Below are 16,284 nucleotides of genomic sequence, written 5' to 3'. Positions count from 1 at the left end.
ATTCGTAATTACACAATTATTGAGCACTTCTGTGTGCTCAATCTTATCTTGTTTGCTTGCTCAGATATCACAAAGTTAATGGTTTCTCAGTTCTTCCATCCTGCTGCTGAGTAGGTAAACTGAACATTGAGTAATCTTGCAGTAGAGAGTAATAAAAATCTACATTTCAGGAAAATACTTTAAGCCTGTTAGAGAGAAAAAAAGACAATCCAATTATTTAAACCTAGTTGCTTTATTTTGCACTTTTAAAATTCACAAAAAGCTTCACAATAGTGCTTTCCCCCTGTTGATCATCAAGGCTTTATGGTAAGACAATGAAAAATTTATCATATTAATTGGGCATACTCAAAAACAATGGCTAATTTACAAATTTCTTTAATCAAGGACATTTTGCAAAATACAACTCTGGTACATATCTGAATTCAACTATCCTAAAATTGGTCTTTAAAAAGCTGTCAAAAACAAACAGATTTAACACTGACAAGCCTATCAGAATAATGCTGATGGCAAGGTATAAACAGCTTTAAGTGTTGAATGTAATTTGGGGGAAGGGGAGAAGAAGAAAGTATTGGTCGAACCTACATTTAAATGAGTCTGTAAGTAAAACCTCTAGTTGAATGAATTTCCAGTTTAATGAATTTCAACGAAATGAACAAATCCTTTGCCTTGGTGGTAGTGTCTTAACTTTTATTTTTAAACATGTGACATCTTGACTAAAGGAATTAAATCCTGGAATCAGAATATTTAAGGAAAAGAAAAACAAGGGGATAGGGAAAGAAACAGTATCAGTACTTTCTTGGTCTTTCTCAGTGGGTAACAAATAAAATCACTGTTCATAATTAGGGAATTAGACTACCAGAGGTGACATGTGGGGTTTAGTTTTATGTACAATATCTAAATGGCAAAAAATAAGAGTTCAAGGAAATCTCATATAGGAAACTTAAGAAAATAATTGTTGTGTTCAAGTAGTTTTTACATCTGAGGAATGGCATAATACATATTATAGGATTCACCAAATGTACTGCTGTTTCTACTTTTAATATCATTTTTATCTCTTCTGGAGTAGCTCTTTAGATATTATCAATATAGGCCACTAAAGATAACACCAGAATTTAAGTGAGAAGAGAATGGAAATGGAAAGAGGATGGGGGGATAATGAAACCGGGTAGTAATAACAAGCATGATTTTTAAGGTTTCCTAATGCCACACAAATACATATTTTGGCTAAATGCCACTGGTCAGCTGGAAGGGATCAGGAAATGAGTGGAATATCCTAATGGTCCCAGTAAACTCGTGATTTGGATGGCTCACTCATGAAGAACTGTTTACACAGACTGCTTGGTGAGGGGTAATTGTGCTGGATTTACTGCCTACTCTGCTTTGTTTCTTTAAAGGACACTTTTGAGGACCCCTAAAAAGGGCATCAGAACAAAGATCTTGTTAAGACTACAAACAGAGATTAACAAAGGCATAATCTATAAATGGTTTGATTATGGATATATTATCAAGGACCTTCTTTGAGATGAAAAATATGGGCCTGGGGAAAAAAATGAAACTCCAGTACTACTCCCTCATATTCTAAATTTTTCTCTTTCAATTAGAAGATTCTAAAGAAACTTCAACTTGAAAAGAGCTCTCTTTTATTTCAAACTGTCCCTTCTCTTTCTTGTATATGATATTGTTTAAGACTCATATCTGTGAGAATGGTTAGGAGTTTCAGGATTATTTTAACACAAAACATTGAGTTCATTTACTTGGAAAAGAGGATTTTATTATGAGGTCTTTTTGAGATTTAAGTGCTGTATTTTACCACAATGAGAATCTCAAAGCAAATATTCTGTAGATGCTTAAGTATTCAGTTTATTTGGATGGTATACTTGAACATAATAAAAGTTACAAAGCCTAAAATAAGCAAGCAACAAGTCAATAAAATCACAACTCAGAATTCTAACATTTTCACATGGTATCACTGACTATGAAATGCAAAAAGACTATAAATGTTTTAAGTGGAATGATCTCTAACCTAATAAATTACACTAGTGTGACCAAAACAAATGATCGCATACTATAGAAGACAATAGAACATGAGCTGTTCCCCAGGACTGCTTTTTCAAAGCTTGAAAAATTAACTGACCCATCATTTTAGGGGGGAAAAACAGAAGTATGGATTATGAGGCTCTACATGTAGATTTTAAAAATGCTAATTAAAATATCTTAGACTATTTTAGATGTTTCTTGACATTGGAAATGTAGTCAACTATCAAAGTATTTTCTCTTCATCACAAAAATTCCATATATTAAGGATTTACACAATCCAGGGGAAAAAAAACAAACAAACCCCTAGAAACATTTTTGTTGCCTGAGCAAGTAATTTTCTAAAAAGGCTCTCCAAAATCTTGACTAGAGGTGTCATACTCTGCAATGAAATGCTTGAGTTCTTCAACACACCGCTCACCTATTTCATGTAAATTCTGTCTCAATGCAAATTGTACAGACTTTTCTAATGAAGGATCTTTTTCAATCAGCATTTTCACAACCATCCCGAAAGTTTCACAGTCTTGTCGGTAAACCTAGAAAGGTGAAATATATTGTGGTTAGCTAAGAGTAAAAATAATTAGCCAAACACTGGGCTGATTCAGTTAGCAAAATGATGACGCTGAAGCCTAAGAGGGAGATACAATAATACAACTGAACCTCCCTCACCCTTGAGTAGTCACTACTGTCAAATGCTATTTAAGCCTCTATTTCTGAGATTTGCTGACAACGTGAATGAGTAGAAAAACATTGATATGCCACATCACTGACTACAGAAGTTAGGCATGGCATTTGTCAGCATTAGGCAGTCTACTAAAAGGACAACAGACTAGAGAAGAACTAAGAACAAAGGCTTGCTAAGGCACATTCATGGCTTTATTCATTTGCTTGTTTGGAAGAAAAAAGTTTCTAAGCCCCTAACTTTAGACTCTTTGAATCATGAACAGATGACAAATTCAAAATTTTGCTTAGTATACAACAAACAAAAGACTAAAGTATCTATTTGAAAAAAACTTTTTAAGTTATAAATATTTAACCACAATTAAAGTCACCAAGGCAGAGTTAAGATCAAAACAGTGTTATATATACACGTTCATTTATGTGTATACACATATATGTATATATAAACACACACATATACACATATACATGTATACATGTGTGTATATATATATATTTTACTTCAATATGTATATATAATCTTTATCAGTGGCACTTAGATAATATTCCCTGTCCAAAAATTGCTAGGTTTTCTCCCCACTAAATATCATTTCCTTGATTTGTAGTCACAAAATGCAGTTTAGATTTCTATGCTATTTTTCATACTCTTTAATTCATGTATTTAAAGGAAAATTACAGTTAAGTATCCATGAAAAGTGAAATACAAATTACCTGATTTTAAAGAACTGTTACATGAATTTTAATTTTTCTAAATATAACAAAAACAATATAACATGCTTATTCTCTGAAAAAGGATTTATTCATTTTGAAAAACTTTAGAAAGAAGTGATTTGAGACACTGCTTGGCTTATGAGTTTTTATTCCTCCAATGATCACTACTAGTTCTTGTGGTAGTTGCTGCTGTTGTTTTTTAAATGTCTGCAATACTTTTTTATCCCTTAACAATAGCTATTTCAAGAAGAATATTTAACTCGCGGTACTTGGTTGCTAAATTGTACTAAATTCATTTCCTTGCTCTTAAAAACCATTCCACAGGCCCCAAGGAAATTAACAGAATAAGTTCTTCAATGACACAGAAATTGAAATATGTAAAAACTTAGCTTTCTCCATCTCAGCCCCTGCCCCCACATGTCTGTGTGTGATAAGATTTAATCATAACAGCCATTGTTTCTCAGCTATCTACACCAAACATTTATCCCAGTTTATCCTAAGGTTTGCGTGGTACAGAACTGATATTACTACTCTAACAAACTAACTAACTTAGAAAACAGTACACCATTCACATGATACTACTATATGAAGTCAAGGCAACAGAGCACATGGGTTTAAAAAACACATAGTACCTAAGTCAAGCCAATGCAGTCCCCATGGGGGAAAGTCAGAACCATGATGTTTCATTCCTAGTGGAGGTAAATTCCTTACCAAACCAGTCAGCCCACATAATAACAGCATTCTAACACCAACCACAGGCCTCAGCAGACCACTTTGTGGGTGGCCTGAATTTTATAGGCTTCTTTTTAACAGATGTAGTAGATGAGGATAATGTTACTCTGTGAATTAACCTGCAAATTCTTTAATGTAAATCTGCTGTTTTCCCTAAACTGTAACTCTTCGTTTAGCATATTTACTGAACATAAATGTGCTACAGATTTGCATATCAAAGGTACAAACACATTAAAATGTGTTCATGTATTTACTTAAACTGTAAATTATCACTCTGGAGACAAGATAATACAAGCATTTAAGGACTATGTTTTATTTTTAATTTTAAGTCCTTTATGAATTATTCATTGTAACAGGCAAATGTTTGTACATTAGTTGACAAGAACAACCAGAACTGCCCAGAGCAAAAGAATTCTCTCTGAAGGGGTAAATTTTCTAAAAGACTGTTTAAAATGTACTGGTTGGGCATTAGACAGGAAATAATTAGTTTTTGTTAAAGGAAGAGCCTCACCCTACAACATTTTATAAATAAAATTCACAACTGTCAGAAACCTATTTCCGAAATCTGTTCCACAGTAAACTCAATCCCAAACAGGAAGGGTGTAGTTATCTGTAGGAGAACTTGTTTGCTTATGGTCCCTGGCTGGAAATGCATTAATAATCTTCAGATCTGATATCTACAGGCCACACGGGAAGATTTTTTTTGTTGTTTCTTTTTCCCCTGATTGAACCTCATCAAAATGGGAAGCAGGTTAAAGTATGGGTGGGGTTTACATAAACTGCATAGAAATGTAGTTAAATTTGCCAGGGTAAACACTACCCAAATGTGGTTTCACACAATACTTTAATAGAGTAGCCTGTGACAATAGTTAAATTCTCACAAAGTATTTCTAGGAGTAAAGGAAAATGACAAAATAAAACCATCAAGGCTTTTTACTAAAATGTTCTTCAATGACTGGAAGAAGAGTGTCTAGCAAGTTTGTTCTATCTAAAATTGCTCATAATGACATAAAACTCCTCTAAAATGTCTATCATTTAGTCCTTACCTCTGTGCCCACAAAAAGAGAAAACAGATTTTTTTTTTTTTAAAGATTTTATTTATTTATTTGACAGAGAGAGAGACAGCGAGAGCAGGAACACAAGCAGGGGGAGTGGGAGAGGGAGAAGCAGGCTTCCCGCCGAGCCGGGAGCCCGATGCGGGGCTTGATCCCAGGACCCTGGGATCATGACCTGAGCTGAAGGCAGATGCTTAACTACTGAGCCACCCTGGTGTTCCAGAGAAAACAAAAATTAAGGCAATGTAAGTTGTTAGGAGAATTTTCATTTCAGACAAACCATCTTTGGCATTTGCATTAAAGTTCTCTAAGAGCATTTTGGTGGAATGGTAGAGATTACAGAGCTGTGCTATCCAATATAGTAGGCACTAGCCACAGCAGGCTACTTAAATTTAGATATATATATGCATATACTTATTTTAATATTTAATTTATATTAACATTAGGAGGTAACTGGAGGTTAACTGTAAAAGTCAGGTGTGCATATAGCCTTAAAAAGGCTGGAGATTCAAATGAGTTATTTTCTCTGTTGCTGATACCTCATCATTTCATATAATTTCCTTTATCTGAACTCATTCTGTTCAAATGCTGTATGTTCTGTTTCAGGAGAGTCACATCCTAGTGGGAAAGGTAAACAAAGACAATTAAAACACAGTACAGAGAAGACATAGATGTAAATGGTAGTAGGGAAGCCAGAAAGAGCAGAGAAGTGGTTCCAAGAGCAGGCTTACTGAGTTCAAATCCTGACTCTACTACCCTGGTAGTAGAATAATGCCCTTCACACCTCTGCCCCCAAAATGTCCACACCTAATCCCTGGAACCTATGAATGTGTTCCCTTATATGGTGTAAGGAATTTTACAGATATGATCATGTTACAAATTTTGGATAGGGAGATTATCCTGGATTATCCAGCTGGGAAAAATGTAATCACTAGAGTCCTTTAAAAAGGAATGAAGGAGAATCTGTAAAAGAGAGGAAATGTTACCACATAAACAGAGACTGAGGGGTGCCTGGATGGCTCAGTCGGTTAAGCATCTGCCTTCAGCTCAGGTCATGATCCCTGGAACCTGGGATTGAACCCCACGTCGGGCTTCCTGCTCCGCGGGGAGCCTGCTTCTCCCTCTCCCTCTGCTACTCCCCTGGCTCATGCTCTAATATATAAATAAAATCTTAAAAAACAAAACAGAGTTTGAGTGATGCACTTTAAAGATGGAGGAGGGAGCTATCAGCCAAAGAATGCAGGCAACCTCTAGAAAATTACTGGTAAAGGCAAGGAAATAGAGTCTCCTCTAGAGACTCCAGAGGAAGTGCAGCCCTACAGACACCTTGATTTGGTCCTGGTGAAACCCACATCGTACTTTACACCTTCTTCTCAAGCTTACATGAAACACTCACCAGGAGAGATCATATTCTGGGCCATAAAACACACCTTAACAAATTTAAAAGTACAGAAATTATTTAAAGTATGCTTTCAGATCACAATAAAATTAAGTTAGAATTCAACAGAAAATGGTTAAAAATCCCAAAACATCTGGAGATTAAACAACAATACTTCTAAAATCACAATGATCAAAGAAGTCTTAAGAGAAATTATATTTTGAACTAAATGAAAATACAGTTTATCAAAATTTGTGAGATGCAGCAAAAGCAGTACTTAGAAATTTATAGCATTAAGGGGCGCTGGATGGCTCAGTCAGTAAAGTGTCTGCCTTCACCTCAGGTCATGATCCCAGGATCCTGGATCGAGTCCCGCATCGGGCTCCCTGCTCAGCGGAGAGTCTGCTTCTCCCTCTGCCCCTCCCCCTGCTCAAGCTTGCTCTCAAATAAATAAAATCTTTAAAAAAAAAAAAGAAAAAATAGAAATTTATAGCATTAAAAAATCACATATTAGAAAAGAAGACATAAAATAATCTAAGCTAGGAAACTAGAAAAAAAAGAGCAAATTAAATCCAAAGAGAGAAAAAATAAAAATTCCAATTTCTGCTCTAACAGAAATTAGTGAAAGTGAAAACAGTAACCTAGAAAATCAATGAAACCAAAAGCTGGTTCTCTGAAAACATCAAATTGATAGATCTCTAGCCAGGCTAACCAAGAAAAGGGAAGACTAAAGTTATTAATATCAAAATTGAAAAAGGGGTCATCACTACTGATCTCATGGACATTAAAAGGATTATCAAGGAGTATCATGAATAACCCTATGCCCACTAATTTGATAACTTAGATGAAATGGACCAATTTCTTGAAAGACACAGTCTACCAAACCCAAACAAGGAGAGGTAGATAATTCGAATAGGCCTACATCTACGAAAAGAAATTGAATCAAGCCTGGGTGGCTCAGTCAGTTAAGCGTCTGCCTTCAGCTCAGGTCATGATCCCAGGGTCCTGGTATCGAGCCCTGTGTTGGGCTCCTTGCTCAGTAGGGAGCCTGCTTCCCCCTCTCCCTCTGCCTGATGTTCCCCATGCTTGTGCATGCGTGCTCTGTCAATAAATAAATTAAAAAAAAAAATTAATCAACAATTAACCTTCCAAAACAGAAAGCACTAGGCCCAGATGGTTTCAATGGTGAATTCTACTTAACACTAAAGTAAGAAATGATACCAATTCTCTACAATCTCTTTGAGGCCAGTATAACCTTATTATCAAAACCAAAGATATTAGTACAAAGGAAAATTATAGACCAATCTCTTTCCTGAACACAGATGGAAAAAAAAATCTTCAACACAATATTAGCAAATCCAAGAATGTATCAAAAGAATTATGCACTACAACCAAATGGGATTTATCCCAGGAATGCAAGGCTTGTTCAACATCTGAAAATCAATTAATGCAATCCATCACATCAATAAGCTAGAAAAAAATCACAGGATCATAAGTATAGATGCAGAAAAAGCATCTGACAAAATCCATGACAAATTGATTCATGACAAAAACTGTCTACAAACTAAGAATAAAGGGAACTTCCTCAACTTAATAAAGAAAATCTACAAAAACCCTAAAACTAACATTACATGGCGAAAAAGTAAATGTTTTCTTTCTAAGATAAGGAACAAGACAAGGATGATCCCTTTTACCACTCCTTTTCAACACTCTACTGGAAATCCTAGTTAATACAGTAAGGCAAGAAAAGAAAATGAAAAGTATACCAATTAGAAAGAATAAGTAAAACTGTGTTTACACTGTTGGTAGGAATGCAAGCTGGTGCAGCCACTGTGAAAAACAGTATGCAGGTTCCTCGGAAAGTTGAAAATAGAGCTACCCTATGATCCAGCAATTGCACTACTAGGTATTTACCCCAAAGATACAAATGTATTGATCCAAAGGGGCACCTGCACCCAATCTTTATAGCAGCAATGTCCACAATAGCCATACTATGGAAAGAGCCCAGATGTCCATTGACAGAGGAATGGATAAAGAAGATGTGGTATATATATACAATGAAATGCTACTCAGCCATCAAAAAACTGAAATCTTGCCGTTTGCAATGTCGTGGATGGAACTAGAGGGTATTATGCTAAGCAAAATAAGTCAGAGAGTGACGATTATCATATGATCTCACTGATACGTGGAATTTAAGAAACAAGGCAGAGGATCATAGGGGAAGAGAGAAAAAAAATGAAACAAGATGAAACCAGAGAGGGAGACAAACCATAAGAGACTCTTAATCTCAGGAAACAAAACTGAGGGTTGCTGGAGGGGAGAGGGGTGGTGGAATGGGGTAACTGGGTGATGGACATTGGGGAGGGTATATGTTGTAATGAGCACTGAGTATAAGACTGATGAATCACAGACCTGTACCTCTGAAACAAATACTACATTATATATTAATTTAAAAAAATAATAAATTTTTAAAAATGGGCAAAAAATCTGAACAGATACCTCACCAAAAAAGACATCTGGATGACAAATACGCACATGAAAAGATTTCAATATCATATGTTATTAGGATATTGAAAATTCAAACAATGTGGTATCAGTACACATTTACCAGAATGGTTAAAATCCAAAACACAACCCCAATTTCTGGCAAGAATGTGAAGCAACAGAACTCTCTCTCATTCATTGCTGGCGGGAATGCAAAATGATACTGGCCACTTTGGTAGATAGTTTAGTGGTTTCTTACAAAGCTAAACATACAGTCTGAGCATATGATCCAGCAATGATGCTCCTAGGTATTTACCCCAATGAGCTGAAAACTGTGTTCATGCAAAAACTACACACAAATGTTTACAGCAACTTTATGCATAATTACCCCAAACTGGAAGCATGCAAGATACCCTTCAGCAGATGAATGGGTACACTGTGGGACATCCATACACTGGAATAATTTTTGGTGATAAAAAGAAATGAGCTACCACAGCCACAAAAAAAGAAGAACCTTAAATGGTTATTGCTAAGTGAAAGAAGTCAGTCTGAAAAGGCCACCCAATGCTTGATTCCCACTACATGACATCTAGAAACCAGCAAAACTATAGGGACAGTAAAAAGATCAGTGGCTGATAGTGGGAAAAGGATAAATAGGTGCACAGGGCACCTTTAGGGTGGTGAAACTATTCTGTATGATATTGCATGATCTATCACATCATACATTTTTCATTTGTGAAAGTTCACAAAACTGTATGACAGAAAAAGTGATCCCTAAACTATGGACTATAGTTAATAATAATGTATCAGTACTGGCTCATCAATCCTAACAAATTTATCACAACAATGCAAAAATGCTAATGAGAGTGGAAATTCAATGGAGAGAGGGAGTATATGGGAACTTTCTTAAAATTTTTCTATAAACCTAAAACTGCTATAATAAATAAATTCTATTAAAAAAATTTTTTAAATCACACAAATGAAAAGCAGGGTGGAAAAGTTACCCTCTCTGCCTCAGTTTCAGGACCTATAGACCTAACTATGCTATTATAATGATTAAATGAGATCATAAAAAGCACTTAGAATAGGGGCGCCTGGGTGGCTCAGTTGGTTAAGCGACTGCCTTCGGCTCGGGTCATGATCTCGGGGTTCTGGGATCGAGCCCCGCATCGGGCTCCCTGCTAGGCAGGAAGGCTGCTTCTCCCTCTCCCACTCCCCCTGCTTGTGCTCCCTCTCTTGCTGTCTGTCAAATAAATAAATAAAATCTTTAAAAAAAAAAAAACCACTTAGAATAGTGCCTACTACAAGGGAAGCATTTATGTTAGATATAGTGATGAGGATGATGAAAAGAGAAGAAACAACTGTCTGTCTAGAGAAGGGAGTATCAGAAAATGGTAATGAACCGATTCTCTAAACATGGTAAGTTCACTCTAGTAAAATAAGGAAGAAGAGGGCGCCTGGGTGGCTCAATTGGTTAAGCGACTGCCTTCGACTCAGGTCATGATCCTGGAGTCCTGGGATCAAGTCCCACATCAGGCTCCCTGCTCAGCAGGGAGTCTGCTTCTCCCTCTGACCCTCTTCCCTCTCATGCTCTCTGTCTCTCTCATTCTCTCTCTCTCAAATAAATAAATAAAATCTTTAAAATAAAATAAAATAAAATAAGGAAGAAAAGGAAACAGCATTTTGGGAAAATTTAATTGGCTTGGCATAGCTAAAGCGTAAAGTGTATTCACTCTCAAAGTAGATCATGAAGAGCTTTTTTTTAAAGAAGTTTAGACCTCAACCTATAAATCAGCAATTAGCAAATGGGGAAAGAGCTACAAGGAGGAACTGGATCCTTTGGATGTATCAGGGAGAGAAAATGGCTGAGAATCAACATTAAGAGCTCCTGAGGGCCAGGACAATGAATGTCACATGATGTGTTAAAGAAAGATGAGATTAGAGGCTTTACAAGTAATTAAGTAGCAATACAGGGGTGCCTGGGTGGCTCAGTTGGTTAAGTGTCCGCCTTCAATTTGGGTCATGATCCCAGGACCCTGGGATTGAGCCTCAAGTCAGGCTCCCTGCTCAGCAGGGAGGCTGCTTTTCCCTCTCCCTCTGCTAGTGCTCTCTTTTTCTCTCCCTCTCTCTCCCAAATAAATAAAATAAATAAAATAAAAATAAATAAATAAATAAAATAAAATGAATAAATAAAATCTTAAAAAAAAAAAGCCATACAGATGTAATAATGTGGAGAATGATGGGTGGGAGGTTTTCTAATTTTTATTTATTTCAAGAGGGAGGGTACTGGGAATGGGAGATAAATTAAATACCTAGTATGTAATTGAGGCACCTGTCAACAGGAAGCAGATTACTGAGTCTGGACTTTGGAAGAAAAAAACAGAGGAGGGAGGGAGACTGGGAAGGAAGTACAAAGGGTGGGGGGGGAGAGAATTCTTAACATCTTTAGCACTGATGCCAGCTGAGACCACAGGAGTTCCTTGAAATAAGGAGTAAGTTCTTTCTAGCCCCAGTGTCTGATAGAAAGTAGATACTCAGTAAATGCTGAATAAATAGCTAAAGTCTGCTCTGAGAACAAAAGACAGCCAGAGTAGATACCTAAAGGCACCAGTATCAGCCAAAGAAGAGACAATAAGGAAGACTAAAAACCAGAAAAGAGTGAAGGCACAGGTGCCAAGAAAAACATTTGTAAAAGAAGAATATAGTCAAGCAAATGTCAGCGAAAAATCAAAGCTGACAAACAAAACATACTGATCAGACTGGGAAACTAGGGGCCTGGCTGGTTAGCTGCAAGAGCAGTTTATTGGCATGGTGGAGATTACAGAGTTGTACTGTCTAATACAGTAGCCACTAGCCGTATTTGACTATTTAAATTTTAATAAAAATGAAAAATTCGGTTTCTCAGTTCCTAGCCCTATTTCAAATGCTAGTGGCTACCATACTGGACAGTGCAAATACAAAAAATTTCCATCAACACAGAAAATTCTACTAAGCAGTGTTAATACAGAGGATTAAGAAGTGGGAAAAAAGGTAAAGATGTAGTGATAAGTGTTGACCTGGTAAATTAAATATATATTTGCAATTATTTTACCATTAAAGTATACATAAAAACTTACCACTTTTAAAGGAGCATTGTGAAATATAATAATTAGTATCTGTAAAATGTCCTACATTCTTTTGGTGAAATGTGTATAAAGATGTAAGTTAAAAAAAGAAACTCCAATTGAGGCTTAATATACGAGGAAACATTCATAACGTCTAGTGTGTTGATGAGGTCAGGAAAAAAGTAACAGCATACTGATGTTAAATACTGGAGACAAATTTAAACCCTTTAATTTGGGTCTGCAGTAATGCAGAAGGTGTCAAAACTATGTTTGCATCTATGTTGCTGCTTGTGCTATATATTAATAGAAAAAGATATCGTTAAGACTTCCTCCTCAAAGTTGCAGCCCCACCGGCTCTCAAAAGCAGGCTCAGGTCATGATCCTGGAGTCCCCAGGATCCAGTCCCGCATAGGACTCCCTGCTCGGCAGGGAGTCTGCTTCTCCTTCTGACCCTCCCCCCTCTCATGTGCTCTTTCTCGCTCTCTCAAGTAAATAAATAAAATCTTATAAAAAAAAAAAGCACGGCAACTGAAAAGAACACTGGTGGTTGCTAAGAAATGCATTATGAACACATGGATTAGATTTCAACCACCTACATTCAGTATGTAGGTACAATTATTACGGCCACATAAAAGTAACTCCAAAATTAATGATAAAGCGGAATGCTACAAACTCTTAGCAATCGATGTTTGTAAAATTCTCATCCATAATTATAGATCAATTTATAAATTTACAGGATTCAAAGGTTAATAAATATTTTTTTACCATTTCTAGCTCATAATACACTAAGTAGACAAAAATAAATGAAGTAATTCCAGAGTCTACACAATCTTTCACTAGTGCCCAAAGCAGATCTCAGAGATTAAATATAGAAACTAGACAAATCTCCAATTAATACGAGTGAAAAAAGGTGCAAAGGAACTATGTAAACCATGATGCCATTTATGTATGTTTTAAAAACAGTTTATTTAGTTTAGGGATATACACATATATACTAAAAATAGAAAAACATACACAAGAAAGACAACTCTAAGAAGGAAAGAAGCCAGCAGGGATCTGAGAAAGGGTTTATATCCGTAATATCTTATTCCTTTAAAAAGAGAAAAAAGTCACAACTCTACTTAATGACATGTATGCTGAAGTATTTAGGAATGAAGTGTATTAAGATTTGCAACATACTTAGACATGCATCAAAAAATAAGATGAATTACTGGATGAATACAGGAATGGATAGGTAAGTGACAAAGCAAATAAAACAAAATGTTAATTATAGAATGTAGATGATGAGGGTATGGTTGTGCACCATTTAATTCCTAATATTCAAAAATTTTCATAATAAAATGTTAAGGGGAAAAGAGATCTAAAGCAAAATAGGCCCAAAGGTAGGTATATGGCTCTGATCATCTCAGCTTATAAATGAAGGATCTGTTTTGCTTGGACCCTGGATGATGAGCTTTGCATTTTCTCAATGTGGGTTGAGAATTACAGATATTAATGAATCTGTAAATGCAGGTATAGATTTGAATGACAGATAACTGTACCTGCCAACCAACTAAAACTCACCTACTATGTGCAAAGCACTGGATTTGGTCAATAATATAGCACACCCTGCTCAAAGAAATTAGATCCTAGAAAAAAGAGTAATAAATTATGAAAACCATAAAGCAAAATACAGTAAATGCCATAGAGAAATACAAAGTATAATAATTCCAAAGGAAAAAATCATAATGGGCAGAGAGAAGGAGGATTAAAAGCACTGAGACAGTGCTGGTATTCTAGGCAACCTGAAAACTTGGAAATAAAACAGCACGGTATGCTTTAAAAAAAAAAAATCTTGGACTATAGGGAAGTTTTAGAAAAGATGGCTGATGGATACACCAGAATTAAAATGGAGCTAGAAATGAACAGGTTGGACTTAAGGTTTACCTTATCCTTGGACTTAAAACAACTTATGTTACACTCCAGACATTTTTTTTTCCTCACATCAGACAATAAACCACTGAAGACTGTGGATTAGAGGAAAACTAATGTATTCATTATGCAATATCCCCTTCAAATCTGATTCAGTAGGCCAGGAAAAATAATGTTGTGTTTAATGTCAGTTATTGGCTTGAGAAAAAAACTGCTAGCATTCCACAAATATAAAAAGGCTAAATCTAAAGAAAAATTGTCATAAGATAAAAGGCAATTAAATACATTATAAAATAGGTTTAAAAATTCTATTGGTTAAGAAAATGATTAACAGTATTTTGCAAAATGACAAAATCTTTCATGTGGCTTTTAATATTTTCATGTCTAAGGACAATATAAATTCTTTAATAAAGGCAAGGAGGGGAAGGCTTAATTTAGACGTTTTCCTAAGTGAATGTCTAAACACTCACCACAATGAAATAGATCACAGGTTAACATGGCAAATCAATTCCTTAAAAGATATTTGTCCCTCAGAATGTATTTCCCTTGAATAAAAACAAAAATCAAGTTAAAAGAAGGTGAAATTTCTTATGTATATATTAAACTGATTTTTTACATATAGCTGTTATAAAAATTATAGTAGGTGAAATTAGTATAATGTTTACCAATGAGCATACAACTAAAAAAAAAATCCGAGTTATCCAAAGAAAATTTATTTTAATTAGGATTATTTCCAAATAAATCTTTTTAGAAATTAATAGATGATTTTTAATTGCTCATGAGGTAGTACAGTCCTCAAATTATTTAACAGTAATAATCAGAAAAGTGCAATATCCTGACAATAGAAAAGGTCATGTTTTAGATTTGATTAAGGCTAAAAGAAAGCTGGGGCACCTGGGTGGCTCAGTCGTTAAGCGTCTGCCCTTCGGCTCAGGTCATGATCCCAGGGTCCTGGGATCGAGCTCTGTATCAAGCTCCCCTTTCGGCGGGGAGCCTGCTTCTCCCTCTCCCACTCCCCCTGCTTGTGTTCCCTCTCTCGTTATGTCTCTATCAAATAAATAAATAAAATCTTAAAAAAAAAAAACAAACCCTAGAAGAAAGCAAATAATTAGCAACAACTTGTTCCCTAAGTGAAAAATCTTACAGTGGTCTGAGAGATCTAAGAGGAGCAACCTCCATCCATCCAGTTACCCTATGATAGGAGAAATCTGTCAGCAGGAGCAACTAAGCTAAGCTATTTCCAAAACCCCCTTTACCTCCTCCCAGTTCTCTGGCAAAGTGGGTTGGAGAGAATCCAATATTAAGATTGCTTTAACCTTGTGAAGATACGGAAAAATGGCTCAGAACCTAAAAGTATTGGGGTGCCTGAATGGTGCAGTCAGTTAGGCATCTGATTCTTGGTTTTGGCTCAGGTCGTGATCCCAGGGTCATGAGATTGATCCCTGAGTTAGGCTCCACGCAGAGTCTGCGTGGGACTCTCTCTCAAATAAATCAATCAATCTTAAAAAAAGAAAAAAAAAGAAGAAGGAGAAGAAGAAGAGCCTAAAAGTATTAACAGTTACCAAGCCTAATCTTTAAGTCCTCAGGGAGGGCTCACTACATAGGAAAAATTCTAGGAGAATGGAAAGGAATCCTAGGCAAAGGTCTCTATGACTAGAAATAGTTATGGGTTACAATTCTAAAGGGTTTTTTGTTTGTTTAAACATAATAGCATTTAGAAATTATTGGCATATCAGAAACATTAAGTCACTGGCAACATTTTCATATAGCCTTTTACATTATTTTATGTACCAGGAATCCTCACAAGCACTCTAGGTAAGTATCCCCTTTTTATAAAAATATTGAAGCAGAGAGATTAAAGGGAGTTAGCTGTAAAAAGTACGATATTCACAGTCTAGGTTTCTCATTTACCCTTTCCCATACCACTGCTATAATTCAACAAGATTGTCTAAATCCAAAATAGAAATAAAGCCACAACTGAGACTAAATTCTTGGCAAAGATAAATTAATCTGTTTGGTTTTGAAGAACGGTGTAAGGAGAGTGGCTTGGAGGAGCCTGGAAGGTAGGTCACTATTATGAGACAATGAGACACCATTGACATCATTCTATACTTTGTCATTCCCTTAGTGAAATCTGAAACTTGGACTATTTCCCCAGTTCCAGGGAGGCCACTAAAATAAATTTATAAAAAGT

The 16,284-nt window shown here is 35.9% G+C and overlaps 1 protein-coding gene across 6 annotated transcripts in view; it reads right to left on the bottom strand.

Annotated features, from left to right (window-relative positions):
* Window positions 1-213: 213 nt before the first annotated feature.
* PPHLN1 (periphilin 1) overlaps window positions 214-16,284 on the bottom strand; it is a 142,017-nt gene continuing 125,946 nt past the window's right edge. For all 6 annotated transcript variants that reach the window (XM_028123152.1, XM_028123153.2, XM_088026009.1 and 3 more), the window contains one exon: window positions 214-2,570. In XM_028123152.1, the coding sequence (XP_027978953.1) occupies window positions 2,376-2,570 (195 nt within the window). In that variant the 3' untranslated portion in view covers window positions 214-2,375. The remainder of the gene's footprint in view (window positions 2,571-16,284) is intronic.

Source organism: Eumetopias jubatus, unplaced genomic scaffold, assembly GCF_037043125.1.
Source record: "Eumetopias jubatus isolate StellerSeaLion01/CBP00866 unplaced genomic scaffold, mEumJub1_p1.0 scaffold_8, whole genome shotgun sequence".
Taxonomy (NCBI): Eukaryota; Metazoa; Chordata; class Mammalia; order Carnivora; family Otariidae; genus Eumetopias; species Eumetopias jubatus.
This window is presented reverse-complemented; position numbering and strand designations above follow the sequence as displayed.